This window comes from Herpailurus yagouaroundi, unplaced genomic scaffold (genome assembly GCF_014898765.1).
Source record: "Herpailurus yagouaroundi ecotype Mexico unplaced genomic scaffold, PumYag 160, whole genome shotgun sequence".
In the NCBI taxonomy this organism is placed as follows: Eukaryota; Metazoa; Chordata; class Mammalia; order Carnivora; family Felidae; genus Herpailurus; species Herpailurus yagouaroundi.
Genome location: NW_024412401.1, coordinates 43,793,413 through 43,812,497, shown reverse-complemented (window position 1 = coordinate 43,812,497; position 19,085 = coordinate 43,793,413). Strand labels below are relative to the sequence as shown.

At 38.6% G+C, this 19,085-nt stretch overlaps 1 protein-coding gene across 1 annotated transcript in view; it reads left to right on the top strand.

Moving 5' to 3' along the window:
* C5 (complement C5) overlaps window positions 1–19,085 on the top strand; it is an 87,183-nt gene that overhangs the window by 39,308 nt on the left and 28,790 nt on the right. Inside the window, exons 18-26 of the mRNA XM_040482143.1 lie at window positions 453–543; window positions 2,543–2,616; window positions 3,314–3,453; window positions 5,443–5,670; window positions 7,118–7,178; window positions 12,063–12,152; window positions 14,035–14,247; window positions 14,716–14,791; window positions 18,340–18,499. Coding sequence (XP_040338077.1) covers window positions 453–543; window positions 2,543–2,616; window positions 3,314–3,453; window positions 5,443–5,670; window positions 7,118–7,178; window positions 12,063–12,152; window positions 14,035–14,247; window positions 14,716–14,791; window positions 18,340–18,499 — 1,133 coding nt within the window. The remainder of the gene's footprint in view (window positions 1–452; window positions 544–2,542; window positions 2,617–3,313; window positions 3,454–5,442; window positions 5,671–7,117; window positions 7,179–12,062; window positions 12,153–14,034; window positions 14,248–14,715; window positions 14,792–18,339; window positions 18,500–19,085) is intronic.

The window sequence follows — 19,085 nt, the reverse complement described above, 5'->3', positions numbered from 1 at the left end:
ACCCTGCTTGCACCCTCTCTTTCTCAAAATAAATGAATGAACTTTATTAAAAAATAAATAAAGTTCTATTTTGGGCGGCACCTGGGTGGCTCACTTGGTTAAGCGTCTGACTGGCTCAGGTCATGATCTCACGGTTTGTGGGTTCAAGCCCTGTGTTGGGCTCTGGGCTGACAGCTCAGAGCCTGGGGCCTGCTTCAGATTCTATGTCTCCCTCTTTCTCTGTCCCTTCCCTGCTTGCTTGCTTTCTGTCTCTCTCTCTCTCTCTCTCTCAAAAATAAATAAGCATTAAAAAAAATTAATAAAGCTCTATTTGAAAATCACTAAACAAAATGTTTCATTGACCTTTCAGAAAGTATTTAAGTTATAGATTAATGTCTGTCCACGTTTTAAAATTTGGCTCTAAATAAAATGCATGTTGTTTTTTCATAATCACATATACTTTTTCCCCCCAGATATAAAGACCCTGTTACCAGTGAGCAAGCCAGAAATAAGGAGCTATTTTCCAGAAAGCTGGTTATGGGAAGTTCATCATGTCCCCAGAAGGTATTATACTTCTTTGACTTTCCTCTGAAAAATGTGGGAAAATGCAAATATTATGGCCAAAAATCTGGAAACTACCCATTTCCCAATAGTTTATTTAAGAGTTAAGGCAATATTACCATTTGGTTAAATTTTGTTTTATTTGCTTTACCTTTTTTTTTTTTTTTTTTAAACTGTGTGCTTTGCTCTAGTCATTACTTCCAGGACAAAATTAACTCTTGGTAAGGAAGGGTACTATTCTATTTAATTTCATCCCACTTCAGTAAGCCTTTGCTCAAATGTGTGCTGTATGCTGCAGTGAGCAGCCATCATCTTGTCTTGTCTTTTCTTTTCTGTTCTTTCTTTCTTCTTTTTCTTCTTCTTCTCCCTCTTCTTTTTTTTGGGGGGGTGGAGAGAGAGCAGGGAAGAGACAGATAGAGAAAGAGAGAGAGAATCCCAAGCAGGCTCCATGCTGACAGTGCAGAGCCCGACACGGGGCTCAAACTCACAAACCCTGAGATCATGACCTGAGCTGAAATCAAGAGTCAGATGCTTAACTAACTGAGCCACCCAGGTGCCCCATTTTATTTATTTATTTATTTATTTATTTATTTATTTATTTATATTTATTTTTGTGACAGAGAGAGAGAGAGAACAGAGGAGAGGCAGAGAGAGAATTAAGCAGGCATTTTCATCCTGAAATATCTGTATTAGAAAATAAATACTGATTAATAAGAAGAAAGATTCTCCTCTTGTTTTTCAACACACTCTTAGGGAATGCCTACTCTATCCCAGGCACTGGAAACAGTGATGAACAGTGCTGAGTCCCTGAGCATCACTGTTCCTTGGGGGCTCAAAGCATCGACTTTTCAAGCCCCAAGGCCCAACACTGGCATCAGTCTTAAAATGGGTCTCCTCGTCTCTACCCTCGTCTTCTCTAATTTTCCCTCCACAGTGTCACCCATTGCAGCTGACATTCCCCCGGGGCTAGCACTTCCTCTGGTAAGCCTTCCCACCACTCTCCCCCACCCTATCAGTGACTGGTGTAATTACCCCTCCCAATCAACCCTGTTGCCTATATCATACAGTGTTATAATGGCCTGTCTACCTGCTGTCTCCCACATGAGAAGGATTCTTTCAGGGCAAAGACTAAATTCAGATTACTGTTTTATATTCCAGACCTGGCATAGGGTCCAGCTTGTTAGAGGCACTCAAATAAATGTGTTGAATCAATGCACACTGGCTCTGAACTTTTTAAATGATTTATTGGTACAGTTATTACAATGAACTACAATGTATTTACTTAACTGTTTCTTCTACTAGACTATAAACTATTTGAGAATAGGTTTTTATCTCATAAGTGCTGCATATTCAGTATTTAGTGCTATGCCTGACTCAAAGTTGGTGGACAACAGCTGTTTGTTGGATCAAAGAAATAAATGTATAAGCTTAATCTTAATCAGAATTTTTTCATTATGGGGGCACCTGGGTGGCTCAGTCGGTGGGGCATCTGACTCTTGAGTTCAGCTCAGGTCATGCACGGTTCAGGATTGGGCCCTAGTCGAGCTCCATGTTGACACAGCAGAGCCTGTTTGGGATTCTCTCTACCTCCCGCCCCCACCCCGCCCTCTCTCCCTAAATATATATTAAAAAAAGAAATTCTTAGTTATGTCGACTTTGTTATGAGCACCGTTAAGATGCATTACCTTTCTTCCCTATTTTAGAACATAGCACACGATAAATATTTTTTTTGTATGTTTTGAGTTTGCAGTGTTTCCAAGGCATCTTTCTGAATTTGAATTCTCATACAAGTGAAATATTTAAAAACAAGCAACAAGTAGGAGAGTTAATGAATCTATTTTTCTGGTTTGATTTTTCCTTAACACCTGATGTCATTTTGCTTTATTGTGAATTTTTTCTTTCTTCTAAAATAGTAGGCAGCAAACATTCTGTTTAGCGAATGGGGGCAAATTGGGCTACTCAATGTTTCACTGTGTTTGAATATTAACACATTAATTTTCAGAAGCCAATTGCAATTTGTGCTACCTGATTCTCTAACTACCTGGGAAATTCAAGGTGTTGGCATTTCAAATAGTGGTAAGCAAACTTAAGTTGTATGCTCATTTTAGGAGTGATTTTGTTAGCAAAATGTGGTTTTTTTGTTATAATTTATAAACTCACCCAGGACTTCAGTGGTGTCATTTGTTAAATATCTTTTTAATATACTACAAAAAGACTTGGATATGCCCATATCTCTGACCATATTGACAAGCATTTTATAAATGCTAATGTCCATTTCCCATTTCCTTTGTTTTTCTCAGTGACTGGGAGCTTGAGTAGAGTTAGAAGCAAATCTATTACTTTTCCCTTGGGCTAATTCCCTTTTGTGGTGATTTAGTGGAGGTACTTTATAAATCACTTCAGGGTTGGTTTCATCTGTTTGTATTTTTTATTTCTTTAAAATCGTGGTTTCCACAATCAAAATTTTATACCCATTAAATAGAGCCAATAATGCATATCCAAAAAGAGATTTGGTACTTGAGTTGATAAACATTCTCATGCCTTAAATAGAATTAAATATTTGTTGGAGAAATGAAGTTTTCTGTTAATACCAACAATTATTGAAATAAAGATCAATGAGTGGAAAATTCAAGGACATGACAGTACAGAGAAAAATATGATACAGTATTCCTTTTTCCTTGAAGGAAAGCAATTCTTAGATGTAGTAGTACTAATAAGGCATTAATAGGAATTCCCTAATATGCCTCTACTTTGCTTTCCCTTTGGACCAAAGGTATATGTGTTGCTGATACTCTCAAGGCACAGGTGTTCAAAGATGTCTTCCTGGAAATGAATATACCATATTCTGTTGTACGAGGGGAGCAGATCCAGTTGAAAGGAACTGTTTACAACTATAGAATGTCTGGTATGCGGGTGAGTAGGTATTTATGGTATGTTCAGATAAATGGAAAAAGGAAGAATTCTCTGATTTTATATGAATTCTATTCATGGAATGATCACATACACACACAAAAACACAAAAATTCAGCTCAGTGAAGGGATGAAGAAAGGCAGACTTAAGACACGTATTCTTATAACTCCAATTTAAAGAAGAATACAAGTCTGTAAGATAATCAGTATACTGTGGAGGCTCAGAGAAAGGGCTTCACAGGCAGTTCATTTATGTCCCTGGATTCTGAGTTTCTTCATCATCTTGCATCTAACAGCCCTTTCCTTCTCTCTGTCTTTACCAGTCATGCTCATCTTTGCTTTGTAGATGTCTGGGTCCCCTCTGAAAGTTATTTCAGACATCGCACCGTTACTTTGTAGCTACAGGTCTGCACATCACTGAAACCTCCAATCCCTTGACTTCGTCACTCCTCTGTTATCCATTAGCCCTCTGCTGTCTTTACTTGCTCCTTGTTCAGGTTAGAATCCATAAACTACCACTATAATCATAAACCACACTAGTTAAAGTCATGTTAATTCCCTTAATTCTCTCTCACTCCTGGGTACACTCCCTGAAAAACTCCAACCATGGTTGGACCCACCATTTCTCTTCCTTTTGCCAGCACACAGCTAAATAGAGAATTACGCAATAGGGTGACTGATTTCATTTGAAAATCACAGTCACAAAACTTTATATGGGAACTCAGTGTGTCCAAAAATCTAACTATAGTTTTTATTTATTTTTTTAAATTTATGTATTATTTAATTTACATCCAAGTTAGTTAGCATATGGTGCAACAGTGATTACAGGAGTAGATTCCTGAATGCCCCTTACCCATTTAGCCCATCCCCCCTCCCCAAACCCCTCCAGTAACCCTGTTTGTTCTCTATATTTAAGAGTCTTTTATGTTTTGTCCCCTTCCCTGTTTTTATATCATTTTTGTTTCCTTTCTCTTATGTTCATCTGTTTTGTATTTTAAATTCCTCATATGAGTGAAGTCATATATTTGTCTTTCTCTGACTAATTTTGCTTAGCATGATACCCTCCAGTTCCATCCACATAATAACTATATTTTTTAAAAAGCTCTAATTTCATTCTCAGCAGTTTCCAAAAAGTTTGCTTACATGCTCTCTAAATGCTGAGGGGAAAGCTATGTACCCCATTGACATATTTTGAATTAGCTTCTAAAATTGTTTATCATAAGTTCAAAAAATATGCTAATCTATAACTTTTGGAATATTTAAATATTAATATTTTAATGAAATGGTTATATCAAATTTCTAAATGTATATAGCAGAATCTAAATGTCATAAAATTCCATTTTAATATACCCAAATAAACTGTAATTACCAACAGATTAAATACCAATTCCTCTGTGAACACATATTTCCATTTCACTCTCCTAATGTTGTATATGCTATGCTTGAATGTTTTCTATTGATCACCCTCATACTATGATGCAAAAAAAGTAGATATTTGAAATCAAAATATTTTTTTAAGTTTATTTATTTATTTTGAGGGAGAGAGAGCATGAGCAGGGTAGGGGCAGAGGCAGAGAAAGAGAGACAGTGAGCACAAGCTGTGCGGGAGCAGAGAGAGGGAGAGAGAGACAATCCCAAGCAGGCTCCACACTGTCAGCATGGAGCCCAATGGGGGCTAGAACTCATGAGCCATGAGATCAAGAACCAAGCCGAAACCAAGATTAACCAACTGAGCCACCCAGGTGCCACTGACATTGAAATATATTTAAATTCTATGATTATATAAGACCCCAAGTGTCAAGTAATTGCTTGAGGATTTAGTTTAAATTGTATACGGATTTTGATACACATTTCTCCTCTGCCTTAGAATCTAAGGGATTATTTAACACTGTAAAAATATCAGGGAGAGTTTGTATCCAGACATACATGGTCCAGGCATACTTTCCTTATCATAAAGTGTTTTAATGTAACTGTTTACTGGTGATATTTCAGTTCTGTGTCAAAATGTCTACGGTGGAGGGAATCTGTACATCCGGAAGCCAAGCCATTGGCCACCAGGGCATAAATCCCTCCAAATGTCTGTCCCAGAGAGTAGAAGGTTCCTCCAGTCATTTGGTGACCTTCAGCGTGCTTCCCCTGGAAATCGGCCTCCACAACATCAACTTTTCACTGGAGACTTCACTTGGAAAAGAAATCTTAGTAAAAACATTACGAGTGGTGGTAAGAAAAATATGCTTTTTCTGATTCTTTTTAAAAACACTTTTTTCACAGAAAGGGAATTAAGAGTACATTTAACCGTGATGAGCACTGAGTAATGTATAGAATTGTTGAATCACTATATTGTACACCTGGAACTAATATAATGATGTATGTTGATTACACTGGAATTAAAATTTTTAAAAAGAAAGGAAAAGAACAATAACAACAAAAAAACCCAACTTTTTTCAGTCTGAAAAAAAATGTCAGCAACTTATCACTAAGTGGTTCAGAAAGAACACAGAGAAGAATAATGTAAATGTAATAAAATGGTAACATTTGTGGGAAACTGGGGGGGGAGGTTATCTCAGATTTTTTTTTACTATTATCATAACTTTTCCTTAAGTCTGACATAGTGTTTTAAAATGTAAAGAAAACAATGATACTTGCTTATTGTAGAAAATACAGAATACTGAAAAACCACAGAGAAGGAAATTAAATCACTGATAACTCCCACACCCAGAGATATACAGCTTTAACAATTTGGTATATAGCCTTTCAAGCTTTTTCCCCCTAGCACATTCAGAAGGTCTTAAAATCTATGTGCCAGACATTATGCCAGGTATTGGAGATACAACAGTAGATAAGATACAGCCCATGCATTTACAGTTTAGGATTTATAGTCTACAGAAATTTCCCATTTACAAATGAGTAAACAGTGTAAAAAAGAAAACTATCATTTATTAAAGTACTATTTACCCACATAGTCTGTTGAGTATTTTCATGTTATTTTACTAAGATTAAGATTCTCACCAAGAGTCACATGGCTAGTTAATGACAGAACTGGGCCTTCTTGGGTCTTCATTCTCTGATTTCTGTTTTAAGCCATGAAATCACTTCAGTAAACATGTACTGACCTATTTTGTCCAAGGCATGCTCTATGCATCCTTGCATGGTGTTTCCATGCACAGACTCTGAAGACAGGCTCTCTGGGTTTGAATCCTGGCTCCACTGCTTACAAGCGGTGTGACATTGGATAAGTTTCTTGATTTCTCTATGTGTCATTTTCCTCATCTATCAAATGGGAGTAATAATATCATCTACTTCATAGAGTATTTTTTGAGGTTAAATGAGCTAATACATACAAAGCACTTAGATCAATTACCTGGCTTATAATAACTTCTATTTACGTATTTGCTCTATTATGAAAATAGCCAGAAAATCTTATCCTTGCATGTATGAATGTAAATATTTAAGCATATTTGGCCTTTAAAAAAATGATTTTTCAATCAGAAAGTGGTCATGTTGATCCAAGAATTCAGGTCATATAAATTCAATTATGTTGTTTTGTCATTTGAAGGGGGCATCCAAAATCCAGTGAACAAATTAAGTTACAGTTAAATGAGGAACAAGTTAACTGAGGGAGTTAAGTTTAATTACATTCTTGACTGAATGTTTTCTGCCTTTTTAGCCAGAAGGTGTCAAAAAGGAAAGTTATGCTGGTGTTACTCTGGACCCAAGGGGTATTTATGGTAGGCAAAATGATTTTGTATTTTATATGTTATCTTTTGCCCTAGAAATTCAAGTGTATAGGTAACCTGAAACACTGTTTTTTAAAATGTTAATTGTCTGGGGGTGCCTGGATGGCTCAGTTGGTTGAGCAACCGACTTCGGCTCAGGTCACGATCTCACGATCTCACAATTTGTGAGTTCGAGCCCCACGTCGGGCTCTGTGCTGGTAGTGCGGAGCCTGGATCCTGCTTCAGATTCTGTGTCTCCCTCTCTCTCTGCCCCTCTCCTGCTTGCACTCTGTCTCTCAAAAATAAACATTAAAAAAATTTTTTTAATGTTAATTGTCTGGGATCAGAAATACCACTTCTTAGTTCATTGACATTCTTGATAGCATGTGTTATACTGTAATCTGAACGTGTTTAGAACAAAGAAAAATAATTCCATTAGTTTTAGTGCAAAGCATTGAAATAGTAATAATTGCATGATTTCTCTTATATATTAGTCATTTTGTATCGATCACAATAATAATTTACAATACCTTCTTATAGAGCCATCAACCCAAAGAACACCTAAGAAAAAGTCATCTATGTGCTAATTTAACATGCATGATGTGAAAACACAAAAATGCTGATTAATCACTTAACTAACCCATTCCTCGTTGTTCCTGCTTCCCTGATTTTACCCATCAATAAAGATATTCTGAATCTTCTCACAGTTAGAATTTTGCAAACATTTGAGCATCTAATCAAGGCCTAAGTATATACATACATGAAATAAATATGTAAATATAAATACTTATATTTATAATATATATATGAAATTTAGAATGTGTTCAACTAACAATTCTTTTCAACAACAAAGAAGACAGCCTTCCATAGTCTTTAGTAAAAGGTTAAAATTTACCTTATTATTGCATCGAATCATTTTCCTTTTCTTTCAGTGATATAGCAATGAGAAAAAAAGTTTACTTACACATCAAGAAAGCCATTTCCTCTGAGAAAGCAAAGAATTCAGACGTTTACATTTAAATCAGCTGAGAATCATAAGCATACTAAGGATGACTTCAACAGAGTAACAAAAAGAAAAATTCATCCTACATGCATATGCTAATTTTTTTCTTTAATTTTATCTTCCCACAGACCTTCTTCCAGCCTGTCCATTGTGAAGGATCTGTGGGTAGAGATATTACAAATCCTGAGGTTTGGGGCCTCGTGCAGTTAAATCAAGCCTCAGAGCCACTGTGTCCTTTGGCTTTCCTTCCTTTGTACCTTTAATGCCTCCTGTACCCAAAATGGCCCTGTCTTACACATCCCAGGCGTGGACATCAGGGCCACAAGATGGGAATGATCTTTTATCTGGAGATAAATCTCTCCATCAAAAATCTTGATCAAATATATAATATGTCTATGTCTCTTTCCAATCTTGCCATCTGATTTTTTCCCTTATTGTTTGAGACAATTTAGATTTAAGCAGCTTTGTTACTTTCTGGAGAGCTAAATAGGGTAAAGATGACAAGTAATTCTGTCCAGTTGAGTTTGGAGATTTTATTAAATACTTCCAATATTTATATATTGGAATTTCTATACCAGTATGATACTTTATAGAATTCCATTTTTTAAGTGTTTGTTTATTTATTTATTTATTTATTTATTTATTTATTTATTTTTGAGAGAGAAAGAGAGAGAGTGTGAGCTGGGGAGGGGCAGAGAGAAAGAGAAAGAAAATCCCAAGCAGGCTCTGCACTGACAGAGGCAGGGCTCCAACTCACAAACCTTGAGATCATGACCTGGGCCGAAGTCTGACGCTTAACTGACTGAGCCACCCAGATGCCCCTAAAATTCCATTAAAAAAAAAAAAAAAAGGCTAAGATGTATTTGGAAAAGTAAATGGACAATAACATCACTGAAAATTTGAAAAACTATATGTCAGTGAGGGAGAAGGAAGTGTCAGAGCAAATTGTAAAGTAATTAAAATTGCATGACATCAGCTTAAAATGAGAACTAAATTTGGAAACTCAGTCCCACGAGCCCTCATCTTGACTTCCTGCTTTCTCTCCCCAATGAGCCCTTTGCCTCCAAATCCTTTCTTCCCTCGGCTGCAGGGAGCCCGTCTCGCCCTCCTCTCTTCCTGGCACACCACATCGTTGGCGGTCAGGGCAGGCCCCTCTCGTGTTTTCTCCCTGCATTGCTGACCCCTACTCTTAGTTCCATTCTCTTCCTGGCATGCACTCAAATCCTCGTCTACATCCTATTCTATGTCGCAAGTTTGTAAACTCAACACTCTGTCTTAAAGAAATAGTCACTGCTTCTTACATAGTGTCTCAGAGTCTATTCCACCACAGTCTTTCTTAGAGACAGATTTTCCACCACCAGAAACCATGCTGAACATCCTTACACGTCTCCCTTTACAAATCCGCATCAGCCTCTAGCTGGACTGTATATCCAGAAGTGTGACCCCTGGGTCAAAGGGCATACATATCCTGAATATTATTTACGGCTGTCATATCGGTCTTCAGAACCACTGTGCTGCTTTCAGATCCACCAGCATTGCATAAAGCTTGTCATCTGCCTATATCCTTACCAACACTTGGTATTATTACCTGCATCTATAAAATGTGCCGCTTGGGCATACAATATCTCGTTGTTTTAATGTGGAGTCTTCTGATTACAAATGATTTTTAACCTTTCTCCATATGTTTATGGGCCATTTGCACTTCCTATTCTGTGAATTACCTATTCTTATCTTTTGCCCTATTTCCTATTTGCCATTTGGGTTTTCTTGTCTATTGATTTTTGTCTCTGATGTGCTTGCTTTGGTAGCACATATACTAAGATTTTTGTCCCTGGTGTACTTTTTTGAGCAATAATTTTAACAGGAATCCTTTACTCTGATACGGTCAAATTCATTATAATTTTACCTTAAGGCTGTTATATATTTGGGGGGTAATCTTTAAGAAGTCTTTCCCCACCCTTAGTTCACAAAGATAATGTTGTATCCTATTGGTTTTACAGATTTAACTCGTAAATGTTTTAATCTCTCTGGCATCTACCTTTTTTTTTTTTTTTTTTTTACAATTTTTCTAATGTTTATTTAGTTTTGAGAGAGACAGAGCACAAGTGGGGGAGGTGCAGAGAGAAAAGGAGACACAGAATCCAAAGCAGCTCCAGGCTCTGAGCTGTCAGCACAGAGCCTGACGCAGGGCTCGAACTCAGGAACTGTGATCCCTATCTGAGCTGAAGTAGGATGCTTAACCGACTGTGCCTCCCAGGGGCCCCACCTCTGGCATCCAGCTTCTTATGTGATGTCTTGATGAGTCTTCTATCATGCTTTCTGACAAAGAGTAAAATTGACTTCTCTTAGTTTTAGTTTTCTCTTCTGTACCTTTTCCATCTGGGAGCACAGTTGCTAATGAGAATTGAGATAGTCAAGGGTGGGCGTCAGTGGAAAAATAGTGGGGGATCGAATCTAGATAATTTCAGAGAGCCTACTGTCATTAAGTACAATGTATTGAGCATGAACTGTTTGCCAGGCTCTTTGTCTGTATTACTTTCGCCCTCATAAAAACCCTTGGAGGAAAATGTGATTGCCTCTGTTGAACTGAGGAGCACAGTGAGGCATAGAAAGCTGAAGTGTCCTGCCCGGTGTCACGTATAGAGTGAGCTCCTTCTGAACCCCATGCTCTTTCAACCACACCACAAACCTCTTAAATGTCTTCACTGAGTTTTATTTCAATATTATATCCTCGGCATTTATTAAAGGTTAGTGAAGAAAGAAGTTACCTGAGGATCATTCCTGTCTCTTCTGCAAAGTCCTCTGGCTTGTCCATTGAATGGCAAAAGGTCACTATTGTCTGTTAACATCTGCCCTGTGCCAGGGACTGTGCTAAATGCTGGGATTACAACATTTAATAAGAGATGGTCCCTGCCCTCAGAGCTTTCTTGGAAAGACAATAGTGTGTGTGTGGGGGGGGGGGGGGGGCTCTTTGTGGTGACTGCTGTGGGCTCTGCAGTAAAACTTCCTGAGCTCAGATCCAAGCCCCATCTGCACAGCTCTGTGACCTTGAGCAAGTTGCTTTCCAAACCTCAGTTTCCTCATCTATAAAATAAAAATAATGACAATAGACTTGGCATACAGGATTGTTGTAAGATCCAGTATAACAATGCATTTAAGAGCTCGGCAGAGTGCTTGTTCTACCAATAGAATGATAAATGTCATTTTTGTGAAATAAACCAACGATTAAAGTAGAAAAATGCTCTGATACAGGTATGCTAAAACTGTTATTGCTCATAGAGCAAAAGTGTCTAAGTTAAATCAAGCGAGATTGGAAAGAATTTCAGGGCATGTTTCCCAAAGGAGATAATCTCATGTACCCTTGACTAAGGAATTACTTTAGTTATTTTTAGCTTTCAGTTCTGAGAATAATTTTCTCTCTTTGGACAAAACGGCATGCTCCTTTTTTCTGGTGGATAAAATTTATATATCCTATTTATTTCCTATCTTGTAATGACCAGGAAGCTTACAGTTAAATTGAATGCTCTATTTAAAGAGATTATATAAGCCTAGGGTTTGATAAAAATCCTTGATTATTTTTAATTTCCTTTTTAGACTTTAATGTTATTATAAAAGAGTCTTTTAAAACAATTACTTGGAAGCTGGTATATTATAAATAATCTGCTACTGGTGCTCCCTCAAGAATTCTGTGTAAATCCAATAATTTTTTTAAATGTTTATTTATTTATTTATTTTGAGAGAGAGAGGGAGGGAGGGGCAGAGAGAGAGCCCAATGCAGAACTCAATGTCATGAACCATGGGATCACAAACTAAGCCAAAATCAAGAGTCAGATGCTTAAATAGCTGATCCACCCAACCACCCCAATCTAATTTTTTTTTTTTTTAATTTTCAGGTGTCGTTAGTAGACGAAAAGAGTTCCCATACAGGATACCGTTAGATTTGGTCCCCAAAACAAAAGTCAAAAGGATCGTGAGCGTAAAAGGTAAATTCACATATGCCATTTTTATTTCTCATTTCACTTTATGCTTCGCACTACCATCAAATATCCTCGTGATTATTCTGTTTCTCCTCCTCTCTCCTCAGCAGCATATACAAATCCATCTCTACCCCTTCCACCTTCAAACCTCCAACCACTTTTCCAACCGTCTTCTTCCACTGGCCTGATTTAAATAGAGGTTCATGCTCCCATGATGGAGGGTGGGGGGCTGTCATTGACCCAAAGACTTCTCTAAAACTTTCCATGATCTTAGTGACCACTCTTGCACCAGACAAGGCTCTTCGACATACACGTGGCCTCACCAGGGGTGCACTGCTCTACTGAAACACAACATCAGTCCCAAAGGGGTTCTCTTCCTTCTGGTACATTGGCGGAAGGGGAAGCTTTGGTGGGCTTTCCCTCGTCCCTAGCCTTTATAAGTCAATAACATATCATTAAAATAATAGAATGTCCTGACTACATTTTAGCTCAGAGAGATCCCTGGACTCACAGAATGTTAGTACTGGAGAAAACTTTTAAGTTTATTTATTTATTTTGAGAGAGAGAGAGCGTGCAAGTGAGTGTGAGGGTGGGAAGGGCAGAGAGAGAGAGAGAGAGAGAGAGAGAGAGAATCCCAAGCAGGCTCCACACTATCAGCACCGACACAGGGCTCAATCTCACAAAACTTAAGATCATGACCTGAGCTGAAATCAAGAGTCAGATGTTTAGGGGCACATGGGTGGCTCAGTCGGTTAAGCTTCCAACTTCGGCTCAGGTCATGATCTTGTAGTACATGAGTTCAAGCCCCGCATCGGGCTCTGTGCTGACAGCTCAGAGCCTAGAGCCTGCTTTGGATTCTGTCTGTCTGTATGTCTGTCTTTCTCTCTCTTTATTTATCTCAAAAATAAATAAACATTAAAAGAAAAAAAAAAAGTCAGATGTTTAACAGACTGAGCTACCCAGGCACCCCAGGGAACAACTTTTCTAATCATGTGCGATCCTATTGGATGTGTAAATACTGGTTTGCCCAACATTGCATGGTGAGTTATGGACAAAGCCCTCACAGTCCAGGCTTTTGCTTTCCTTTGTGGGAGCAATTGATTAATAGGGTCTACAAGCTGTAGATGTCTAAAGCTATCAGGTTGAACAACAACTAATTTTCCATGTCCTCTATGCACTAATCTGCCCACTACATTATACCATCTTACCACCATATTTGAGTGGTTATTTTTAAGACTATTCTTCATGTTTCTTTCTTTTTTGTTTTAATTTTTTTAATGTATTTTATTTTAAAGAGAGAGCAGGGGAGGGGCAGAGAGAGAATCTTAAGCAGGCTCTATGTTCAGTGCAGAGCCCCAGGTGGGGCTCAATCCCATGACCCTGGGATCATGACCTGAGACAAAATCAAGAGTCGGACACTCAGTCACCTGAGCCACCTGGGTGCTCCTTGGTGTTTCTTTTAAATCCATATTCCTGACCAGATCTTTTTTGTCTCTCCCCAGCTAAGAAGGAATTCAATTGCTTAGATAAAAAGGAAAGAACAGAGAGAGTTGCTCTTCTCTGTATTTAAAAAAATTTTTTTTTTAATTTTAGTGTTTATTTTTGAGAGAGAGAGAGAGACAGAGTGTGTGGGGGGAGGGGGAGAGAAAGAGAGAGGGAGACACAGATCCTAAAGCAGGCTCCAGGCTCTGAACTGTCAGCACAGAGCTCGACATGGGGCTCAAATTCATGAATCATGAAATCATGACCTGAGCCGAAGTTGGACGCTTAACCTACTGAGCCACCCAGACACCCCAAGTCTGCTCTCTGTTTAAAATATACCATTACTCAGAAGTTGATAGCAATTGATTTCGTCTACCTTGAGTTTTTGTTTGTTTGTCTATTACAGGACTGCTTATAGGAGAGGTCATGTCTACAGTTCTGAGTCAGGAAGGCATTGACATTCTTACCCACCTCCCCAAGGGGAATGCAGAAGCAGAACTGATGAGCATTGTCCCAGTATTCTATGTTTTTCACTACCTGGAAGCAGGAAACAATTGGAACATTTTTTCTACTAATTCACTTATTCAAAAACAGAACCTGAGGAAAAAATTAAAAGAAGGTAAAAAAAAAAATCCATTTTACACATTATACCTAAAGATCTTGTGGTTCTTAAACCAATGGTGCCATTAAACCAATATATAATTTTATGAATTATACAAACACATGATTGTAAAAGCATTTCTACAAAAAGAGAATCGTGAGGTAGATGCAACTACATAAATAAACACTATTTTCTGTAGCATTTTGGCTTAACTTACCAAAATGCCTGGACAAGAGACAAGACATCTGCCTTCCAACCTCTACAGAGCACTTCCTTACTTCTTAAATGAGCTCAGAATGTTCTACTTGATAATTCCCCATTCAAGCAGTTCACATACTTCTTTTGAGAAATTTAACGTTGGCCACAGAGCACATGCGTGCTGCCCAACACCGAAGGAAGTTTACCATTCCCAGGAGCTAATAAAGCACTCTGTGAGTAGAGATAGAGGTCAGTGAAGCACTGTGTTCTTTCTCTGGTGCCTCGTAGGGATGGTGAGCGTCATGTCCTACAGAAATGCTGACTCTTCTTACAGCATGTGGAAGGGTGGCAGTGCTAGCACTTGGTGAGTATAAAGGTTTTGATTTGCATTTTCATAAAATGGTTGCCTAACTAACTAAAGAATAATGGTCTTAATGGAAAGTCCATTCATCCAGTTGCTCAGGCTAAAAGTCTAGTAATTTTTCATTGCCCTCTTTCTCTTACAAGCCACATCCGATCCAGCAAATACTTTTGGCTGTACCTTCAAAACATATCCTGAAGTTGGCTGCTTCTCACCAACCCCATCACACCATCCTGGTCCAAGCCACTCTTGTTTGTTTGTTTGTTTGTTTGTTTCTTTCTTTCTTTCTTTCTTTTTCTAACTTTATTTAAATCCAAGTTAGTTAACATATAGTGTAATAATGGTTTCAGGAGTAGAATTTAGTGATTCATCACTTATGTACGACCCCCAGTGCTCATCCCAGCAAGTGCCCTCCTTAATGCCCATCCCCTCACCCACCTCCCCTCCAACAACCCTCAGTTTGTTCTCTGTATTCAAGTGTCTCTCATGGTTTGCCTCCCTCTCTGTTTTTATCTGAATTTTCCTTCCCTTCCCCTATGTTCATCTGTTGTGTTTCTTAAATTCCACATATGAGTGAAATCATACAATATTTATTCTTCTCTGACTGACTTAATTTGCTTAGCATGATACACTCTAGTTCCATCCATGTTGTTGCAAATGGCAAGATTTCATTCTTTTTGATGACCAAGTAATATATCATTTCTTACCTGGGTTATTGCACTAGCCTCCCCTTGTCTTTTGTCTTCAGCCCTTGCCCTTCTTTGTCTATGCTGAACACAGCTGCTGGAGTGACCCTGTTAAAACATAAGTTAGGTCACATCACTCGAAATGGTTCAGGAGCTTCCCAACTTACCGTGGGTAAAAACCAGACTTCTTACTGTGAACTACCCTACCTGGTCTGGCCTCGCCTCACCTCTCCAACTGCATCCCTCACTTCTCTCTTTTATTCCACGCAAGCCCTACTGGCCTCTTCGATGTTCCTTGAACCTAGCGGGATGCTTCCACTTTAGGGCCTTTACACTGACTGTTCCCTCTGTCTGAGATGCTCCTCCCCAGGCATCAGTGCCTAGTTCCCTTACCTCCCTCAGGTCTTTACCAAAAGTCACCTTCTCAGCGAGGCCTCTGCTAATCATTCTAATCTCATTCTCATCCCAACATTTCATCCCAAGCTTTCCTTTTCTCCTTAAAATTTGTCACTAACATTCTTACTTATCTCATGTGTAGTCTATCTTGCCACTAGAATGTACTCTCCACATGGGCAGTTCCAAGTGTTCTTCGTGCCTGGTACATGCCTGACACATAGCAGGTGCTCACAAAGTGCTTATTTAGTGAAGCATGATAACCTCCTTATTTCTGATGATTTGAAGGAAAGACCATTGAAATTAATTGAAAGGCTATAAGGCAATCTGCTTTCAAAAAAATGCTATATGTGCTGACAAAATATTTAATGAAAACATGGTGTTCCAGGTGCCTTGTAGATTCAACTGTGTGAAACACTTTTAAGGATCTGACAATCTACGGGGCGCCTGGGTGGCTCAGTCTGTCGAGTGTCCAACTTTTGCTCAGGTCATGATCTCACGGTTCATGGGTTCTGTGCTGACAGCTTGGAGCCTGGAGCCTGCTTCCAATTCTGTGTCTCCTTCCCTCTCTGCCCCTCCCCTGCTCACACTCTGTCCTCTCTCTCTCAAAAATAAATAAACATTAAAAAATTAAAAAAAAAGAACTTTACAATCTGGAATAACTGACTTTTATATTATGCCCTTTTAACTACTGACAGTCCCCAGGATTTCATTCTTGACCCTCTTATTTTCTGTAGTTTCTCATTGTGCAATCTCATCCTAACCCATGATTTCCATAATTTCTACACAGGTGATTCCCTAATTAATGTCTCAAGGCCTAACTTTTTTCCTAAGCTCCAGATCCATATTTCTAGGGATCTGGGAATCAAAGCCCTTCAAACATAATCCATGCCAAATTCATTCTTTTGTTTTTGTTTCCTTAATATGTGGGCAGCAATACTCTATACTAAAGCTTGAATCTTCCCTTTCCTTTTTGTTCTATATCCAATCAGTGATCAAGTCCCATGGATTGTAACTTAGAAGTGGGTCTAACCATGTGTGGGTGGCACATTTAAAAATTTTTTTTTTTAACGTTTATTTATTTTGGGGACAGAGAGAGACAGAGCATGAATGGGGGAGGGGCAGAGAGAGAGGGAGACACAGAATCGGAAACAGGCTCCAGGCTCCGAGCCATCAGCCCAGAGCCCGACGCGGGGCTCGAACTCACGGACCGCGAGATCGTGACCTGGCTGAAGTCGGACGCTTAACCGACTGCGCCACCCAGGTGCCCCTGGGTGGCACATTTTAAAAGACACATAGACCCCTGGAACATGCCGACTGGAGGATACCAACCAGGATGCAAGGGGTTGGTGTTGGTGAGACTGGAAACCAGCACAGCAGCAGCTGGGGACTAAATGCCTGGAGAACAGAAAATCCCCTTTCCCCCCAGAAGATACAATAACCTCTCAGTAGACACCTCTCAGTAAATACCTCTCAAGAGTTCTAGGCAAGCCTGAGTTCAGCCAGAAACACAGAAATATTTGGGTACTTTCCCAGACCCAACTCTACAAGTTCCTTGAGAGAAACATACACACAGAAGAAAATGGTCAGTACCTGAATACTCTCAAAATATTTTTTTGAGAAATATAAGGAAGATACAAAAAAAAGTACGTAGAATAATGCATCATTCCTTGTAGAAAGAAAAATGAAAATAAATTTCTTAAGTGAGGGTGAAAGTCAAGTGGGCTGACTTTCAAAAGCACCTGAGGGGCCGAAGAGTGGGCAGCTCTTGGCAGCTCGGAGAGAGAGAACGGGAGCGGGAGGAGGGAGGAGAGGCGTTGTGGGCTTATGAATCAGATACTCTTACGTATTCTTTGAGAGATCTTAGTAAAGACTGACGTTGCTTCAAAAAGCAAAAACAAAACAAAACAAAAAAACCAACTCACCTCAGTAATCATGATAGCTCAAGCTTCCTTGTGAGGTGGTGAGTTCTGCATCGGTGGCATGGCTCAAGGAGAAGCGAGGCAAACACTCCCATGAATGTTGGGGAGGAAAATTCAGGCTTTGGACAAGACTTTAGATTAGACAGCTTTACCCATTTTACAACCTAGAGTTTTAGGATTTTGCTCCTCAATGTCTCAAGTTCATGTGTCCACGCCCTGACTCAAAACTATTTGCTTCACCACTATTGTCTTTAACTTTAGAGTAATTTTGTTTTTAATCATCAGGCACCACTTTTTAGTTTGTGTGCTGGTCAACAATACTGCAATCACAAAAGATGTGCTGTTCACATTTGTTGACTGAATGCTTTTGGAGATCTTCCTAAAATCTTCTCTTCCTCTGTGCAATGGTGACAACTTACTTCAGAACTGTATGACTAAAAATATTATTTTCTTTTAAAGAATAAATATTGTATTAACTAAAACACACTATAAATTGGGAGCCCATAGGGATTGAACATCTAAATATTCGTCATGTGATTTTGTCTTAAAGGTTAACAGCCTTTGCTTTAAGAGTGCTTGGACAACTAAATAAATACGTAGAACAGAACCAAAATTCAATTTGTAATACTTTATTGTGGCTGGTGGAGAATTGTCAACTAGAAAATGGATCTTTCAAGGAGAATTCAGACTATCAACCAATAAAATTACAGGTAAGGAAACCAAGTATACAGATTAGCAACAGTTTAATTTACAAGTTTGAGTTTTGTTCTCATCCTATTTTAGGAGTTTCAAGAAGAGAAAACATACGTAACCCTTTAAGAAACTCCTGTCATGAACAAGCAAAGAATATGAAAGTTCAGAAAATTCAGTATAGGTCACATGAGTGATGTCTTTGACATCATCTTGTGTAACAGGCATTGGTGGCTCACGGGGTGTAAGTGCTAGAGATCTCAGAACAGGTAAAATGTACTAATATGTCCCCACACCCTTGGTAGAGAACCTGTATGTGAAGTTCAGAGCCCTCTTACAGGTCAAGGCTGCAAGGTGTTGTCATGAAAGGCGAGACTCTATTTACATCCTGTTAGTAAGAGAGATTGGGGTCAGTTTGTTAAACTGCAACAAAGTGTTGTTTAAGGTTAGAATCTACTTATAAACTTGAATTACAAAGCAATTATAGTATCTCTCCAAAATGTCATTACAGTATCTTCTGCTCCTTAGAATGTTCCTTTAAGATTCAACAGCCTTTATTTTATTTTATTTTATTTTATTTTATTTTATTTTATTTTATTTTATTTT